We start from the raw sequence: 20,576 nt of genomic DNA, 5'->3' as shown, positions 1-20,576 counted from the left end.
ATTAAAGAACCATTGTCACTAACTTCAGACAGACATCTAATCATTTCCTTAGGTTTCGAAGCTGATCCGAAGGGACAACAAATACCAAAAAAACGACATGAATTAAATGATCGATTGGTCCGTCATTCTGTTGATGGATGGCAATTCATATTAACAATAATAATCGTAAGCTTATCATTAAAGAATCAACAATCAAAGCTAATACGCATCTATTGATCAGAAATTACTAGAGTGTTAAAGTTGTTTTTGTACCTTTTGTTATGTTAAGTCGCTCTTCTGCCACTTTCGGCTAATGAGGATGAGTGACGATTAGATTAAATTGACACCATGATACCAATAGTGAAGCCGTGGCTCGAACCCGGAAATTTCGTGGTATCGGAAGTGGACCATTTAACGCGCTTGACCACCAAAGAGAACCGGCTCTGCGGCCAAGCAAGGTTAGTGATGGACTAACGATCCAGACACCGAATGTTCCGGGTTCGAGTCCCGCCCGGACCTTTGTCAATTTCTAAATCGTCAGAAATCCCTTCGCAATCTAAGACATAACACTTTATCAAAACTTCATTCCCCTCCCCTCGACCTCAAATTTAATACTCAATCTTCCCAACAAAATTCCCATGCCAATTTTAGACTTCCTGTTGATATTGCTCCCTCCAAAAAAGCAATCTAAGACGTAATAGTAATACACAAGAGTTGGGATTCCCTGCCCCCCAAAATAATTATCAATCCCGCAACCTGAAAATACCACTAACTTCATTAATCGCCCACCATAATTTCCCTATCAATCTAAGGCCTAATATATAAGAGTTGGATATCGCCCCCCACCAATATTACTTATTATCCGTAACAATTCCCCTGACAATCTACAAATTACTATTTGTATAACAGCAATGGCTAATTGATAACGTAATTCAATTTGTGCCCTGTTTACTCAGTCAAATTTCCATCACAGTCTGCGCCTCCCCCTGGGCACCACTGATCTAGAACTGTGACAACGTGATAGGTGTAATGTAACTAACAGTTAAGTGTTAGGAATGGGTGCATGTGTGCTGCGCATTTGAATTTCATGTGAATCAAATCTGTCAATAATGTGAATATTAATATTATAGAATATAATATAATGGTGCAAGTGTGTGAAAAAGTAACCATGAGCACCAAGGTATCAATAAGAAAGATTTGGAAACATAAGTTGCATATGGAGATGTGTGTAATTAGTTTTGTTCTGTGATGTAACAAAGAACATCGGTTAAACCGTGCGGGGTTTCAATACTGTGTCCACCCGCCGTTGGATTCAAGCACTGCATCTAGTCGACGAGGCAAGGATTCCACGAGCAGATGTTTGGTCATCTCCTTAAACTCTCCCAAACATCAAACACGTGAGCCAGTACAGCTTCCATTGTTCTCAGCTGTCTAGGTTCCCACTATCTCACCATCAACGCCCAAATGTTTTCGATTGGGAGACTTCGCTGGCCAATCTACTCTTGAAATTCCTGGGTGCTGATTAAACCAGGTGGTGTTCGCTTTCGATGTATGAACGCTGCTGTTGTCTTGATCGAAACTCACGTGCGGAATCTCATCTTCAAGGTGTCTCTCTCTCACGCTTTAAGCATGTGGTTTTCCAGAACTGCGACGTATTCCTGCGAATTCATTCTCGAGGACACTTCCACCAATCCATCTACTCCAGACGAACTGATCCATCCCCACACCGCCACGGATATCCTGCCACTCCTAGCATGGGTAGAAATGTTCTCGGGGCCGTAGCGAGTGTTGTCGCGCCTCCAAACATAAACCTGACCATTTTCGTCAGACGAAAATACTTTCTCGTCGCTCAAAATTACGTTCTGCAAAAATTCTTGAGGAGCTGATAAATATTGTAAAGCAAAACTGATCCGTGTTTCTTGATGCAAATGCATCATTGCTTCTTTCTTTGCCGCTCGACGTTGCCGAACTGTTGCAGCATGTCACTCCAGTTTCAACTCTTGGCGAATCTTCCTTGCAGCCATGAAGGGATTGCCCTCGCTCATCTCAATGATGCCTGCATCTTCTTCCCTGGTTGTCTTCCTCGGCCGGCCTTTGTTGGGTCTTCACTTCATTCCTTGGCCCCTTCTTCCTCTAACACCGAATCCAACGCCTGACGCATGAATCGCCCACACCAAGAGTCGTAGCAATCTGAAGTGCAGGAGATCCGCCGCACAAAAAAATGCGGACTATATTCTCTCTTGTAAATTCCGAAGTGTAAGGCATGATGAAATGATATCGTAAGGGAACATTCGGACCGAAGGAACATGCTGCACTTTGCACATGCCTCTTGAAAACAACTTATCATTGGTGCATGTAGAGTTTCACGCCCATTCCGGTGCAGAAAGTTTATTTTATTTTATTGGTTCCGTTGCAAGTGACATGCTCAAGGCATAGATACGAGTAAAACTGCTGCAGTATCTCGAGCGAAGCACCTACCGGGGCTCGAATTAAAGCCAAAGCGTGGTGGCAAAAGGCAACCGCGAAGTTACTGCATCTGATATTTACGTCAAGCAGGGCTTGCGTGGTGTGTGCAAAGAAACTCACGCTTGCTTTAGGAAATAAGGATACTAATGAATCAATGCAATATAAAAGAGTATATACAGTAAAATATACATTATTATTGACTCATGCATTCCCTGAAAAAAATGCAATGTTTTCTCTCACATTTCTTCCCGCAATGAATATAAATGTATAATCTATTTAATTAAGCAGGTGCATGCAGATTTAAAAATATTGATAAGATGATTCAATTGAATTGAATTGAATTGTTGTTTTTTAAGTCCACTTTGTGCACAGAAAGGCTAATTGGGACTGGACCTACAGTTTATAGTGGGTTCCGAACCACTATGTTCCTCCACCGGGTATCGAACCCGGGACCCCTTGATTAAAAGGTAACGACTCTACGACTGCGCCATCGGGGAGGCCCTAGTCCTCTTACGGAGATAATTCGTTCAGAGCAATAGAAATGCCCTATCAAAACAATTGTGGAATATTATTTTCAATGTGGATATTCTTCGGAAAATATGTTTCTAACAACAGTTTACCTAAATAGAAGAGAGAGAGAGGGAAAGCACACAATTTTCTGTTCAGTGCAAACCTTTGGGATTGCTTTTTCCTACCGCACCAAAAACACAATACGTATAACCCAAATACAACCCAAACCTTCAATGGCGAAATTGTGAGTCAACCACTCAACTGGAATAAAAAGTAAGTATTTAAATCTAGGAGGCCAGAAGATAGTTATTGCGCTACCATGTGCGAAAAAAAATCCACTTTTCCCGCGAGAATTGTCATGCCTGAGTGACATGTAGTTTACGTTAATTGTGAGAGTTGCTTCAATTCCATTGCCTGCCAAGAATAATGATAGCGCTGAAAGTATAAAATACGGAAATGTGCATGTTTGGCGAGCTATGAGAAAAGTAGATCCTTGTGTTTTCTTTTCGAAATTTACTCATTTTATGTCAAGTTTTACATATAGCCAATGGCGACAGAGGATGAATGATGCTTCAGGGAAATTGATGAAGATTGAAGAAACAACGAAAAGGCTAGGACCCAAGAACCCTGGCTACGCAGCGTGTTATGATATTTAAGTATATCACGGATTGCTGCTAAATCCTTTCCTAGATATTTGTAATGAATGAACCCCCGCCCCCGCTACGAGAAAAAGAAAGATTACAAGATGTGAAACATTCACAATGTAATTGCATTGCCTTACATCGCTCTTGGCTGTATTCCAAATGTAGTAAGAGTAGTAGTTTTTTTTGTTTGTTTTTTTGCCAAGGTATAAGTGTATTTGAGCGCAAGGGCTACCTATTTCATCATTTATAAAGAGTTAACTTCATCGTTCCACTAGCACCAGGCACAAATGCATCAATTTCTATTTCGGTTATTTTACATCACTCTTCTGCCTCTTGAGTTAATCGCGATAATACGGATGGAATATCAATTTATAAAATTGTGACGGGACAAACTCAGTGATACATTCATGCCTGACCAGAGTTCGAATCTGGAACATATGACCTCGCTTCGCTAAAAAGGCTGGCAGAAATGTATCGGAAAAGTATAGGAGCACCAAGAACCGGTTTCACCCAGCACAGACGATGAAATCATTTACAGCGACTCGCTGTGGCAGTGTTGCTCTTCACCCCCTCCCCCTCGCTCACAGATTGCCTAGCCTTCTCAGCACCCCACGTGCTGATGGAAGAGTGGAACCACAAGCAAAACAACCTGCGCAGACCCACGACTCCTGTTCACCGTACTCCCGCGAGGAGGGGCGGGGGAGAGTGGACCATGCTTCCTTATGGTCCGAGCTGAAGGGAAGAAGGGAAATCTGCGCGGGGACTTTTCGTCCCAAGGATTTTTTCCCTTGTGGTCGATCTATACTTTTCGTTTCAGGCATATTCCGTCTGGAAGGTTTCTGGCACCCCTCAGCCCCCCCCTTCCCATCATGGTTAATAAATGAGACCCTTGCACTTTCAAAACCCTTATCCCAAGAAAAAGCTGGCATCAATTTTACACCACCATACAATAAGATTTACACGGGAAACATTTCCTAACATATTTTCTTGATTCGAACTAAGGGCAAATTAAATAGTCAAAGGAATTATACACAAGAGAATTAAATTACTGAAAATATGGAAAAGCACGATACCGAAATCTGTAATGAGTGCGAAGGGAAAATCGAGAAAAGGAAAAAAAAAGTATAAAAGTATTCAAATAACCAGATTAACAGAGAAAGTTATCACGGCTCGAACAATGCAAATGAAAAAAAAAAAAAACGGGAAAAGAACTAATACGAATTGAAATATACGACAATCGGAAGTAGGCTGAAGGAAGCAAATTTTAATAAACGTGGAAAGAAAACATAATCAAAGGAGCGCTGGTTCAATTCGCGACGGAAGCTCATATTTGTTGTTCGAATCCCACTCTACACTGTATGTCCAGATGCATTTACATTTAAAACAAACTTCGTAGAACTTTTTCCAAATCAGATGTCGCCAAAAATTTAAAAACAAAAGGAATAACTGAAGGAAAAATGCCGAAAGCGTTATTGCAAAATGAAAAAAAAAAATCTTCACATATTCGTTCGGAAGTGGTAAAAGAATAATAAAAAACTCAAGCAGAAAAGTTAATAACACTTGATATTATTACAAGAGACATTCTCAAAATAAACTTGTTGTCCTTTGAAATCAAATCAAGAGGAAAGCAAGATCTCCACCCATTCGCGTGAATCTGTAGCTATTCAAGAGTTGGAAACACTACGCTTCTCGCGAGCTGCTCTTCCTGGCGAAACTAAATGATATAAAATTACGGGTTGCATAACCGTAAGGGGGGGCGTTTCATTCGATTTTGTGTGTACCAGTGCACATGTAAAGGAGAGATCAACATCCAGTAATCAGAATTTGACCCATACCTGAGAAGCAACTATTGGTACCCATCTCAATTCAACAAGAGAGTAAATGGGGTAAAAACACTCACCGCACTGAACGACCAGCATGATCCACATTCGCCTTGGTCTTTGACAGGTGTCACTGCTCCCTTCTGTCTCCAGTCTATGGACGGAGGCAAATCACCTACATGGGCAGGGCTCATGAATGTGGCTCCCTTCACATGTGTCATATTTTCATTATTTGTCTGCCTAAACCCATTCACTGTGCTAGCAAATTCGTGCAGTAACTGAAATTAGAGAGACATGAGAGACGAAATGAAATCATGTAAAATTTACTAAACTGCAAAGCTACAATGTTAAATGATTGCAAGAATATATAATCTATGGTCTAATTCAATAACTACCAGTGTTCTGAGAATTGCATTTTAAAAATAACAGTCACAGTTACTCATTTTAAAGAGTAACTCACATATAGTCTCTGGTACTTGAAAAGTAACTGTTGGAATTTATTTGGAACACAATCAATTGTAATGAATAAAATTTAAATACTGAATGTTTAAATGAATCTCAGAACCCCTTGATTGTACGGCAACAGTGTTACCACTATGTCTATGTCATCAGGGATGACCTTAAAAGCCAACTGATATGGCATAATGTGCATGTGATTTTAGCACGTAATGTCAGTATGTGATCTAGCTGCCTGCATAGCACATTTAAATGAGTAAAATATTGATAAATAAGTAAAATATTGATTATTTACGTAGGTAGTACCAGAAAGCTACTCAAAAGGTAAACATAGATCAATAAATTTTATTCTCTTAAATATATACCTATGCAGGGTGTCCATAAAGTCTCTCCCAATCCTGGGTATTGTAAGAACGGATGTAAATAGGAAGAAATGTCGAAACACGTATTCCATGATGTTAAGGGAGAAACGTCTTGAAGCCAACCATTCCCTACCCGGACCCCCCACAAGGGGGTAGGCTGTGTCGACTCAATTTTTTCAAATAGCAAGGGGGTTCGAAGAATATGGCGTTTGAAAAGTCTTATCAGAACAACAATAATACAGCAAATCCGGGGTCTCTACGTCGCTCCAAATGATAATGGCGTGAAATCAAATGTGGAACAAAACCAACATTGGACAGGACTTCAACTCCTACAGTAGTAATACTAGACAGCAGTGGGAGCTGGAAAAATGTTCCTACACTGTAGTATGATTCGGAGATATCCTAGAAATGTCCCTCATCCCCAAAGAGATGGCAAGTATCCGTACACACAACCGCATATCATCGCGCCCCCTGAGATTGCTACCAGGAGGACAAGGACCGACATGCACAATCGCAACTCAAGTCAAATGGCGAAGGAGGCACGTAGTTACATGTACAATGTCAACTGAAGGCAAATGGGGGGGGGGGGGTTACAAGATGTTACAACACGTACACAATTAAAAGTCAAATTGAGCTTACCTACTATTTACAGAAGATGTTCGAAATAAGCCCCATTCACTTCTTGGCAGCAGAACAGACGCGTATGAAATGCACGTCGCAATTTACTGAATGTGTCTGCAGAAATGTCTCTACAGGCTACTATTATTCTTTGTTGGAGCTCAGCAAGACTACTAGGTTCTGTTTTGTACACAACAGATTAAAGGTGTCCCCAAAGTAACAAATCGTTCGGAGACAAATCAGGCGATCTCGCAGACTATTTGATGGTACCACGACGGCCTATCAACCTATTGGGATAATGTTTAAGTTCATGTACTCACGTACGTCCGGGCTGTAGTGTGCAGGACATCCATCTTGCTGAAAAACGATATTGTCCGCATCAAATTCAGGCACACCGTTGACATCGACTGAGTTTTCTACAAGGTCCGTTACCAAGGGATCCACTGTGTCACGTAGGATTTGCAGGTACAGATTACCGTTTAAATTGTCATCAAGAAAAAGGGGGGGGGGTCAAATTATGTGGTTTCCTAAAATACCTGCCTACACATTAACCTTCTTAGGTCTTTGCGTATAGCCTTCCCTCACAACAACATTAACATCTGCCCATACTTGAACATTGTGTTTATTAACACAGCCATTTTGGAAAGAATAACTTTCGTTAGTGCAACAGATGTTGTGTATGAAGTTCTCGTTGTTAGCAATCCTGTAGCACATAATTTCGCAAAACTCAATTCGTCTATCGAAATCATTATCTCCTAGGTCTTGCATTATCTGCATTTTGTAAGGATGAAAATTGTGTAATTTTAACACCTTACTAATAGAACTCCGGGGAATGTTACTTTCTACTTCTATTTGTCTGAGAGATGTTTCAGGGTACACAGTTACGCGTCCTATAACTTCCAACACTGTTGCCTGATCGATGTAAGGTCGTCCTGGACATCGTCTGTCATTGACGCTTTGCGTTTCACGGAATATTTTCACAAGTACTGAAACATACTTATGGTTAATACTAGGGCGTTGGGGATACAATTCGTTAAATCGTCTAGCAGTGGCACGGTAGTTTCTGCCACATTCACCGAAAAGAAAGATAGTTTCTACTTTTACTGCGCCAGAACACGGCCTTCCGGCACAATTCATTTTTCTCATCGTTGCAAACACTTTAACCACCAACACACACACACAAACATAACCACGGTAACGGAAGATAGAGGGAAATCGTTAGTAGAACACAGTGTGCACGACACTACAACTCTTCTACGTCCAGTATTTCAAAGTCACATCGAACGTTTGTCCGGTCTGTTTGCTTACGAGAACACAAGCAGAATGGTCCTGTTGAATCTTCATCGCGGTAGTAACACTGATTACTTGGTCTGGTTCGATACTCCGTCTGCATTCTCCTTCCAATAAGTGAATGTGGCTTATTTCGAACATATTCTGTAAATAGTAGGTAAGCTCAATCTGACTTTTAGTGGTGTTCGTGTTGTAACATCTTGTAACCCTCCCCATTTGCCTTCAGTTGACATTGTACATGTAACTACGTGTCTCCTTCACCATTTGACTCGAGTTGCGATTGTGCATGTCCGTCTTTGTCCTCCTGGCAGCAATCTTAGGAGGCGCGATGATATACGGTTTAGTGTACGGACTATCTCTTTGGGGGAGAGGGGGGTGTACGTATTTGTAGACACTGCTAGGATATATCCGAATAATACTACAGTGTAGGAAAATTTTTCCAGCTCCCACTGTTGTCTAGGATTACTACTGTAGGAGTTGAAGTCTTGTCCTATGTTCGTTATGTTCCACATTTGATGTCACGCCATACTTGTTATCGGAGACAAAAAAAAAACAAAAAACATACAACATGTCAACAAAAGTAAGCAGTCCGTTCATGAAAGTTCTCATTTTGAGCCCTGTATATATCTATGATGCAAGTGAAAAAAATAACTAAAGGACATACCATATCAGCAAATTTATTGAGCTTTAATTTAAAACTCTCAAGTCCTTGTTCGTATCTTGCATTGTGCTCAGCTATCTTCTGTCTGTTCTCCATAAAGATTTTCATTCTGAACTTCTCTTCCACATCTGTGTCATATTTTTTCCCATATGCAACCTAGAAAACAGAAATCAAAATCATACACTATGTGTTGCTTGTTTCAAATGTTCCAACTCCATTGAATAATGATTAAAAATTTTAAATTCACAAAACTGCACGCACTATTTAAAGTACAAAATGACTGTAAGTTAAAAACTTTCAAATCTTGTAACCAATTTTAAACAAAACAATACAGTGAAAAATTTTAATCAAGTGCAAAACACCCAAAAACCTGTAAAATTCACATTACTTGGAAATGGTACCATCTTACAAGGCTAGGGAAATATTCAGGTGTCAAGTTATTAACACAGACACACATGCAAAATTGAAGCATTCCACGGAATAACGCTGTATGGCGCTTTTGGGAACGTGCTGAGTTACCAGTGGATTCATGCTGCGGCCCTGCGGCTACGGGCTACAAGCTGGCCAGTCATAAGGTAGGATGTTGCTCAAAGATTGATACTGTGCTTGCATAAGGTTTATGTTTTTTCTATGGTAGTACAGTAACATACAACAGGTTTTATCTGTTGTTCTCGCAATCACTGAAATGTGCCATATAGCGTTATTCGGTGGAATGCTTCAATTGATAATTCCATGTGTAAACCAATAAAGTTACCATTAAAATGATGAAAGAAAACACAATAGAATGTCTTGAATGCTGCTGAGCATCCAACAAGAACTTTAATTCTTTGGTAGAAAATGCAAAAGCAAGAAGTTTTATATTTCATCAGTAACTAACCTTGAATGCCTCCCATTCTTCTGCTACTAAATTGAAAAACCTAACTCCGCAACTTAAGACTACAAGACAGCCAACAATAGCAGCAATGAACAACTTCATCTTAATTCTTCAATGTCCTGTTGAGAAAAATACACAATCATCATTCTTATATAAATTTAATATAAATTCATTAACTGTACTTTATAGAGGCTCGCTCTGACACACTTCAGAAGTCCTTCTCAACAGTTACCATACATTTTGAAACATTAAGGAATACAAAAACTTTGCCATTACAAGTTATATATATGCGTGGATCACACTACAATCATGCTACATGCCAATGACGAAAGGCAAAATGCTTCAACTATTCACTGTAACAATAAGGTTACGTATATTCTAAATTTACCAAATTCTTCCATGTTATCTGGTTTACCAGTATACAAATTGCCGAAAAATTTTAGGTTGTCGGACTTCTATTTTTGTTTTACTTGCATGTCTGCATTGTTGTTTTATTTCTATTATGTATAATACATGCAATAAATAAGAATTGTAGAGGTAAACCAAGTCACATTTTCAGAATATGCTACTGTATAATTGACTTGTGTTATATCATTGTACAACTTGTACAATATGACCTATTGAGCAGAAATAAATAAATGTTGGATTTAATATGAAAAGATTGAAGGTAAGAAAATTCTTATTAAAATATGCTTAACCGTCCGTCATCCGCGTCCTCATATTAGCACAAATGTCCCGCACGCAGCACTCAGTGCCGCCCTATCAAAACCAACGGTATTTACATGAATTATTGATGCAAATCGAATTTGAATTGCACTAATATTTACTGGAAATCAGGCGAAATATATATAAACGCAAACATGTCCATTTCGGACATTTTTATTAGCTATTAAAGAGAATAAACTTAAGAAATAAGAGAAGTGTCTCAGAATTACAAGCTCAGACTCTTGAAGAAAATGCACAAAAATATTAGGCCTATTCTAAAAATAATTAAAACTTTGCCATATAATGAAGGAACTAAAAAATGAACTCACCATTCACAAAATTTTCCACGTATTTTTCAATAATTTTCAACGCATTTTTGAAAACGGATTGAAATCGTACAACTTATATGGGCTTAGAAAGAAACTATTTGTTACAAAATTTTCAGTCAAAATCTTACTGACTCGCAGAAAAAAAACAATGAAATGTTTGAAACAAAACTCGATAAAACTCATAAAATATTTTTAAAATTTTCAAATTTCAATATGTTTCTCCTACTCTTATGCATGGCCGTATTTAGAGGGAGGTTCATAGGGTTCAACCCCCCCCCCCGAAAGTATTGGCATGTTAGATTAATGGGAGTTCAGAAACTAAAATTTCAAAACAAATATTCGCAGTTTCGCAAAAGTACAAGAGAGACAATTCTGAAATGATCGAGCTAGAATTTTCAAACATTCTGAATTCTGAAATTTGAGCGAAACGGGTTTAATTCTCAGAATCGCAGCCCACCCGCTACCCCTTCATTTTCACTTCTGCTGTCCTCTTTCCAGTGCTCTTCTGATCCATGTATTAGACTAAAAATTCCCTTGTGATTGTCATAAAATTACCACAGTGTTCGGAAAGTTACTTTTAGAAAGGTAACTCGTTTTAGTTACAGTTACCTGCGTAAAAAGTAACAGTTACAGTTACTCATTTTAAAAAGTAACTAAGTTACTTTTACAGTTACTTTCTGATGAAAATTTCCTTCCAACCAAATTACGCAAATCGATCATTAATTGTAATAACATATTTTGTGAAGACTAACATGTATTTTACTTATGTTACTGGTGCATAATATAAGTCTTCGTATATTTGTATTTATTACAAAATGAAGTGCTGTCCTGTGCTTTGCGCGACGCCATGAAGGCTTATAGGGGGTGTGGAGTTAGGATCCCACCCACACTTTCTTGATCATGGCCGAAGGTAGGGGCCATAGTCGATTTTACCCTGAAGAGTTTCCTCCAGGTACCCACTTTATGCGATGCTGGGTGGGTGCCGGAGCCGCTTTCATAGGTGGGAAAAAATCCCGGGTCTCTCGCATGGTAGTCAGGAATTTCATCTTGGGCATCACTATTGGCTCTATTATTATGTAGAAGCAGTAGCGGTGATTGGTTCTAAAACTGAAGGGGGGCTTAAGGACAGTTTACATGTACTTGATAGACAAGCCTCGACATAAAGAGGACTTAGTGAAAGGTGGAGACAGCCTTCACACTCCTTAATCGCCGCCACTGTGCAGAGGTATAAATAGCTACGCTACGTACATCTTCTTGTTCTGAGTAGTCTCGGTTCTTCGCAGCGATGAACTGGAGTGATGTTTTCAAAAAGTACATGAGGAACGCAACGAAATTCTTACAAGCCTTGGCCCGGGTACGAACTTGGAACGTTCGAAATGTACCAACGGTTTATATTCTTTGTATTTACAACTTAATGTTAGGGAGGGATGGAAATATTGACCATGACGAACAGTTTACAAACTGCGAAGGGAATGCACATATTTGTTGCCGAAGCTGTCAGAAGGAATTATTACAGAAAAAAATAGAACACAGCAACATGTAACGTTTCAATTTAATCTTAGTGTACATTTACTTTTTAGTGGCTCACTAGTTTCTATTTCTTGTGCTTCGGGAAATTATTTGTTTGATCAAAAGTTAATTATATTATACTATTATAATACGTTTATCTGCATTAACATAATATCCTGTCATGGAGTCGAATCCTGGGTGAAATTGTGATTCTTTATGATTAATCGACTATTAGTTTAATCAATTCTGATCATATTCATTGTCATTATTCGCTTTAATATGCAGAAAAAGTTACAGTTGATCTCTTAAGGGAAAATTATAGAGCGTTATAAATTTGTGCTAAATTTGCGACAATTGCAAGGATACGGTGGAGTGGAGGGAGGGGATACTATTGAATTGTGCAGAGATGAAGGCTCATGCACGCTGTTTTCAATCGCAGTTAGTTTCTCGAAAAAGAAGCAAACAAACTGAGGACTGAGGAAAACATGATTATGCTGTCTGCGGTCTCGGGGTCAATGTTATCAAGTTTGACCGTTTTGATATGGGAACAAATAATGCAATATTCTAAACGATTTCCGGACGAAACCAAAGTTGTACAGTAGATCCAGATATGCTAACGATGTATTTAATTCTATGGAATACGTGGCTATAAACGTTTACCTGCAACAAAGGAAACACAAACCCTATTCACTTTTGTAAAAATAGGTTGCAAGACTCAAATTTGTAATGATTAATGTATTTTATTTTTTTTGAAAGTGGGGCGGTTGTCCTGTTCTCAATTTTAGGTGGTGTTTCTTGTTTACACATCCGCTGCTTTCCTCTCATTTAACTTGGTAAAGAAAACGTGAACAATTATTGTAAAGTAAAGGTTACAAATCGAGTACGCAAAAATGTGTCATTTTAGATCTATCAAATTATACGAAAACAGCAAAGGCGGAAATCCCCTAATAAAAAAAATATATAAAATAAACATCTATCAAAGCTTAGTTTGAGATTAAACTATCCCTTAAAATGACATTTTTGGAGGCCACTTTATGTATTATAAAGACATGCTATTCGGGACTGAATGTGCAATGTAAATTATGTGTGTGTTTCTTTGTGAGGGGGAGGGGATGACGAGGATGAATGATGATTTGACGAAATATTTTTGTTGATATTCTGCCTCTTTAGGCGAATCGCGACGATATGGATGAATACGGATAGCTTGAAATTGACAAAGATACACTCGCAAAGATACACCCATCCCCACACCAGGACTCTAGCATGACTGTTTGAGCCGAGATCATGAATCCAGGCTTGGTAAGCGGCTTTACATTGGCTGGTTCGTGGACAGCACATCGAGTCCCATTGTCTGTTTTCTGGCTTTCGAGACGGGATCGATCAGGCCTCACTAGGTTTGAGTTACTTTAGCTATAAGTCCACTTTATTCACAGATAGGCTAATCGGGACTGGACCGACAGTTTAAAGTGGGATCCGAATCACTCCGCAATGTGACTCCATCGGGTATAGAACCTGGAACCCCTTGATTACAAGGCGACAACATTAACACTACGCCATTGGGGAGAACTGAGGCCTCACGCAGGATCGAACTCGGGACGCTGGCACCAAAGGCCAGAGCGTTAACTCTTTGGTTAAACGGGAACCCTCGTAAACTTTCCTTCTTATGATTATTTCTGTAGGCTTTGTCGTTCGGCTGTTCCACAATGAATTCGTAGCTACTAACAAATTTCCCAACACCTCTGCCTCCCTGGATCCTCTGTTTTACACTATTTTTTCTATCCAATGCAGTTTCCACGTTGATTACTGTGTTCGAATACTAACCGAAATTTATTTCTGTTACTACCAATGGAAATTACAGGTTTCTGTTTTGTTTTTTTCAACTTGAACAATACCAAATTTTAGGGCGGGTCGGCTGACCTGTTCTTTCTCCCCTTCCGACGCCCATGCATCTTACCTATTGTCTAGATGTGCTTCCTTTGCTGAGCCTAGGTGTACAAGACACTGCATACATTTGCGGTTATATTTTCATCTTATATACACCTCACCCGACGTGGAATCGTGCGATAGCAAAATTTATAGCTCCACGATTGTCTTTTGTAAATTATTTCGCTTGCTTAATTCGAAAAGTGTGCAATGGCTCTTGCATTATGAAATGTTAACGCCTTCATACAACTATCACCCATCGACAATTTAATGATCGATGTACGTAATTGCAATTCGTCCCGACGCTATATTTTTTGATCACTTGCACTCATTCTTGACATGTGAGGAGTATAAACTATACAATTGAATGCACGTTTTTTTTCCTTTCACAATAATCGCTTTTTAGACAGTGCAACATCATAGCAACAACTCTGTTATCATTATCGTTTTTCATGTCGCACAGTTGAGCACGTCGAGTGTTCGAGTCATGATTTATCAGCTCAATATTCCCAGTTCGAGTCTCATTGTGGTTGTTTTTATGATTTCACCCTCATCAATTTAATCTAATTATGATCATTCATCTTAATCATTCTGACCCACCATGTTATGATGATGAATAACGAACAAAACAGGGGCGGATTAAAGGCCCGCCCGGGGAACCAAACCACCTTGATTAGAGCCAAAACGTTATTTCTGATTATATAAACATGGCTGTTTGTTTTAAAGGAGTTGGATTTGTGAAACAAAAATTAATTGAAGTTAACATATCATTATTGAGATAATGAACCATAAAATGTGTTCTTTAACAGTTAATACTTAAGGTATTTTAAAAATAAATATATTATTTTTCCTCTTAAAAGAGTAAATATATAACTTTTTTTATTAAGGGCGGTTGAAAGTAGGAAGACCAGGGTGGAAAGTTACGAGGGTTGCAGGATAGAAAATAAGAGGGGAAAGGGGAAGGGGGAATCCAACCTCGTCTGGTTGAAAATTTTAACTTGAGTCTCGAATCCAAATACATTTTATTCGAAGATCTGGCTCCAAAATTGAAAGTGCTCTAGTGACTCTAAACGAGAAAGTCTGGTGCCGCCACCAGTCCAGCCTCATGGTGCTTAGCCTCTAAAAACATAATAAAGCGTGACTCGCCGACAAAATGAATATAATAGGGTTGTAATGTTCTCAAAAGAGGACGGGGGGGGGGGAGGCGGAGATAGGGGTTATTACTCAACTTCCCTTTAAAAATACGTGAGATACACGAAGTGATGGAATGATGAAAGGTCATATTCTTCTATCACAAAATTACCATCAGAAAGAGGTATGAAATGGGATCCCCCCATCCACCATTGATTGCGCTGTATGCTGTGATGATGGCTCTGTTTCTTGTAAAACGTTTCCACTGTGGTTATTGTATGCTGTTTTGGCTAGAGCGTGCATGAGTGTTCTTTGGGTCTCTTCATTAATTTCATCATATCTCGTTCATCCTCATTTTCGCGATTAACCAAAAGTGGCAGAAAAGCAAAGTAAAATAAATCAAATTAATCGGTGAGAGCATAAGGGCTAAAATATATTGGGGAAGCAGAGGTGCGAAAATATTTTCTGTTGGGATAGTCACATTCAATATAGCCCTACAACAATACAGAATGCATATTTGGATTAAACTAGCATTAATTTATCAATGAAGTCTTTTCCTTTTGCTGTGAAAAAGGTGAAGAATAATCGGGCAGAATAAAACACATTGCTTTTTTTTAGCAGATATGTATCTCCACCAGTGACTATCAAAACTAACCTTACCTAAAAATCAAAGATCATTGAGGTCTTGAAAACCACTGTTTCTTTTCTTCAAGTCTTGGGTAAAGCATGGATGTTTGTCCCATCTTTTTATTTCATTTGATCATCATTCATTGTCATCGTCATGATTACCCCAAGAGACAGAAAACTACAACGGAAATATAGAGATTAGCTTATCATCCAACCTTCGTATTTGTGTTTGTTATTTTATGTCGCTTTCCCACAACTTTCGGTTAATTTCGATGACGATGAATTATAATTAAATGAAATTGATGAAAGGACAGTCACAAGAAGTTAAAAGGAAGGGAATCGATCCCGAAGGTGCGCTATTTAGTGTCTTCGTAAGAAGTTGATTTGGTACTAGCTACTAAGCAAAAAAAAACTTGAAATGTCAACGCCGAAACCTAACCAAATAGTACCACATGCCTAATGCTCAAAGTCTAGCGTCAGACAAAGGTACGCTTTCAGAGGTTGCTGAATTACAACAATATTTGTGACTCACGGGAGTGACGATATTGCATTCATGGAAACTAACTGCTTCCTCATTTCCACGTCACTTGCGGTTTCTGATGACATTGTGCTGTTTTGCACTCTGGCTTAAGGTAAGGAAATGATTACAAAGGTATGAAAGTAACGGTAGGGGACTATAGACTGTCAGATTTTGAATATAACTGCTTGCAAGATGGCTGCGTTTGTGAGCACAGTATGAGCGCTATGTTCAGAAGTACCAGGGACGTCGGAACCGAGGTGGCAGGGGGCGACTTGCCCCCCTCATCATCGAGGATGGGAAAATAGTATTTTTGCCTCCCGGTCGCGTGCTAGAAATGAGACTATATTTTTTCCAACTTGTGTTACGTTTTGAAAAAAAAAATGGAAATATATTTTTGCACTAGTTACATGAACATGGACTCAAATTTTGCTACCAGCAAGAAGTATATGACAGAAAGATCCATGTGTAGATAAGAATCGCAGCCACGTCTCCGCAAATCAAGTATTAGGTGGAATTATCCCCTTAGAAATTCGCCGCTTTGACTTTACGGACAGATGCGGTCGGTGTGAAACAATATACCCAGCGAACCCCGATGAGAAGGGGGCAGAGAGCAACTTAATTTTAATTCTTCTTTTCCATCTGCAACTACATTTCACGGATGCAATGACTCCGAACCAGGGCGGCAGTTGGAACTTGAGCCTTGTAGTAAAAAAAATTGAAGGTGGGAAATAAATTCGAGACGAAAGCGATGGTCTAGTCCATATCATGGTCGGGAACAAGGTGGCAGTAGAATTGGAACGAGATAAAGTCGTTTTTCTTCGATTATCTGTTATTTTTAATTGACATTAATGGCTTTTTTATTCATTTTCGAGGGGTGACGCTATTGTTAATTAATCTAGCGCCACGTGTCGTGGGTGGAGGAGGAGATGAGTCATCGATGACTCATGCACACGTGTGAGTTTGAAATTAATGGTTTTCCATTAGTGCACAAAAGACACTATTATGTATTCCGTTTTTGACCTAAGCTAACACTATTGTTGTATATTATATATGCGATTCTGCCGGATATGAGTCACAGATGATTTATACAGACGTTGGAGTTTGGAATTAATGGTTTTTCCATTAAGGTACAAAAGACACTATTGTGGAGTTCGTTTTCGGACTATTCTAACACTATTGTTGTATATTATATATGCGTTTCTGCCGGATATGAGTCAGGGGTGCTTTATGCACACGTGGGAACTTGGAATTAATGGTTTTTCCATTAATGTACAAAACACATTTTCGGCCTATTCTAAGGCGTCACGTCTGGCCATTTTGGCGTCGGTGGTGAGTCATATTTGGTATAATTAAGGATCCGGATTTACCCGAATTCAACCGGTGTCGACGCGTTCGATCGGAGGTAGAAGATATTATAACACATGTTCGCTTTAATGGCGAAGAAATTGAACGATGTATCCTATATGCAAACGAAGTATGCGAGCGGAATCCATGATAATAATATTAACCTGTTACGGAAGAACCTGTTATGGGGTTGCATTCATCGGCACCCTCAATCCGCGAGCGTTCATGGATACGCGTGGGGAAGAAAGGGTCGCCATTGTTACGGTCCCCTTCGCTTGGTCTTCTTCCGAAGTTGAATGGAAGGCAAGTGTCGCCAAATTTTTACACACGAGTATTGATTTTCTTTGAGGTTCCAATTTTATTTGGTGGAAGTAATCTACGCGGTATTTCTGCCGCCTTTCGTAACATTGCAAAGACTATTTGACCAAAACCGTAAGGAATTTGGCTGAACTAAGAACATTCAGTTCCAGTATCTACAAGTTAAAGTGGATGCCAGCCACTATTTGCCCTTATTTCGGGGTTGCGAACCACGGACCATTTGATTATTGCCTTATATACATCAGGATTCACGTAAAATTGACAAGATGTTTTTACTGTTAGGGACAATATTTCGCATTTTTTGTGTATTTTTACTCAGAAAACGCTATTTGAACGATTCAAGCAAGAGTTCGCATGGCAATTTAGACACACAAACTGTGTTTCTTCAACTTTAGCTGAAATTTAGGTTTATTTTTTACTCTAATATCACAATTTCTTCTATTCAGACAACATTTTTTATTAAATTTTGGACTCACAAAGACATTTTTCAACTTTTAACTTGTTATTTTAAAAGTTTATTTCCATTTTTTACTCTAATATCACAATTTCTTCTATTCAGGCAACATTTTTTATTAAATTTTGGACTCACAAAGACATTTTTCAACTTTTAACTTGCTATTTTAAAAGTTTATTTCCATTTTTACTCTAATATCACAATTTCATCTATTCTGGCAGGAGTGTTTATTCCAGTTTAGACTTGCAAAGATAATTTTTTCAACTTCTTTTATTAATTTTTCTATTTATTGCCTTTTGTATCTTATATTTATTAATTCTTAACTTTGAGTTTTGTTCTTTATTTAAAGAATTTCTCTAATCACTAAGGAAGAAGTACTTTTAAGTAAAACTGTACCCACAAACTTTATTATTACTATTATTATTATTATTATTATTATTATTATTATTGTTGTTTTTTGTTTTGATGTAGTTGTTGAATCTTGTTGTTGTTGTTAGGGTTTATTGACTTCCACTACGGTATTTTTGGTTTGCTTCGTAGGAAAGTTTGTTTATTTTAGAGTTTCCTCGGTATTTTCTTACTGTTAGGGTAGGTAAAGTTTCCTAAATATATGAGTAGGGTTCCATATATTCTTGTTCTTGCATGTTTTTCATATGATGTGATCACCACAACTCTCCAAGTGCTTTTACTGCATGTTTCCATTTTTATTGAGGCTTAGTGATTCCTAGAGCCACTTTATGCATGAGAGAAAGCTTGAAAATTTTGATCTCAGATAGCCGTCAACCTTATGTCAGAGTATTTTCGAGTATATTTTAGTCTTATTATGGCCCACTAGAATATCACGGCTTGCTTATTTTTTAAGTATGTTGCGCAGTTATTGTATTTTTGCTTTTGCTTTCTAGATAAACTGTATGAAATGTTTAATATTTGTACTTTTTGCACTTATAAGAGGCCAAACTTTTACTGTAACTAAAATTATTATGTCTCTAGGCACTGAAACCCCTTTACCAAGAGTACTATAACTGCATGTTTATTAATATTGTTTCTTTCATCCCTCAAATATAACAATTTAACAATATAATGACTAATCACAGGACAAGTCGATGTTAGCAGATGACTACGTGGCTCTTAAGTCCACCTGCCAAACTTTTCTTACCATGCTATTTACTCTTATAGTTTCTTATTCGGGGTACATTTCAAGTACTACTTGACTTTTTGAGTGTTTGATTAACACCAGGGGTTATTTGTATCTGTTATGCTGTATTATTTGAGGCTTCTAATTTTTATTCTACAATCACTATATGTCCATGAGAACTAAATTCCACTGACTGAAGCTTAAAGCTTAGGCTCTGCAGCATGTTGAATGGTTAAGCACTGGGCAATATGAATTTTACAGAGGCTAGTAGGAGGCATAGGAACACACGCCAGAGCATTATTAGCGTGCAAGAAGCACTTTCAGGGAGTACTACGAGGAAATGAAGTTGATTTTTTTGAGGGCTTTACCAGTTACACTGCCAATATTTGCTATTTCAAGTAACTACATGTACCAGAACATTTTACAGCCCATCACTAACTAGACTTCAATTTATACTATATTAGGGGCTAAATGTAGCAAGAACACTGATTGTACATACTTTTGAGAATCCAACTATTTCAGGATTTTTTCTATGTAAGCATATTTTTATTGATTACTAACTTTAACAGACCAATCAGGAAGACGCCAAAATTCACTAAACTTAGTACTATAGTGTAGGTGATTGCATGAAAAGTAGAAATTATAACAACCACAAGATTTCGCTTTTTTGCTTTTGTGACTAATTGTGACGCTGAGGATGAATGGATGGCCAAAAATCTTAAGGACTGGATGTATTTTACCACTACAGACGCCTATGTAGAAACACTAGAGTACTGTTAGCTTTCAAAATTGAGGTTATACTGTACTGTTTTTTAAATATTTCGTATTTGGCACGCTTAACAAGTTACATTTATATCCATTTCAGGACAAATATTGCTAAAACTCTCAAATTAATGTGTAC

The 20,576-nt window shown here is 38.4% G+C and overlaps 1 protein-coding gene across 2 annotated transcripts in view; it reads right to left on the bottom strand.

Annotated features, from left to right (window-relative positions):
* The window catches only part of LOC145982466 (procathepsin L-like), a 159,544-nt gene that overhangs the window by 12,395 nt on the left and 126,573 nt on the right, over positions 1 to 20,576 (bottom strand). The window contains exons 1-4 of one of the 2 annotated variants that reach the window (XM_083115936.1): positions 14,178 to 14,218; positions 9,684 to 9,799; positions 8,810 to 8,962; positions 5,500 to 5,697 (exon numbers count right to left, since the gene is read on the bottom strand). In XM_083115936.1, coding sequence (XP_082972062.1) covers positions 5,500 to 5,697; positions 8,810 to 8,962; positions 9,684 to 9,782 — 450 coding nt within the window. In that variant the 5' untranslated portion in view covers positions 9,783 to 9,799; positions 14,178 to 14,218. Of the gene's footprint in view, positions 1 to 5,499; positions 5,698 to 8,809; positions 8,963 to 9,683; positions 9,800 to 14,177; positions 14,219 to 20,576 lie in introns of those variants that run through there. The other variant, XM_083115937.1, reaches the window with a different exon arrangement.

Source organism: Lepisma saccharinum, unplaced genomic scaffold (assembly GCF_977018435.1).
Source record: "Lepisma saccharinum unplaced genomic scaffold, izLepSacc3.1 HAP1_SCAFFOLD_184, whole genome shotgun sequence".
NCBI lineage: Eukaryota > Metazoa > Arthropoda > Insecta > Zygentoma > Lepismatidae > Lepisma > Lepisma saccharinum.
Note: the sequence above shows the minus strand (reverse complement) of the source record. Positions and strands in the feature narration are given on the sequence as shown.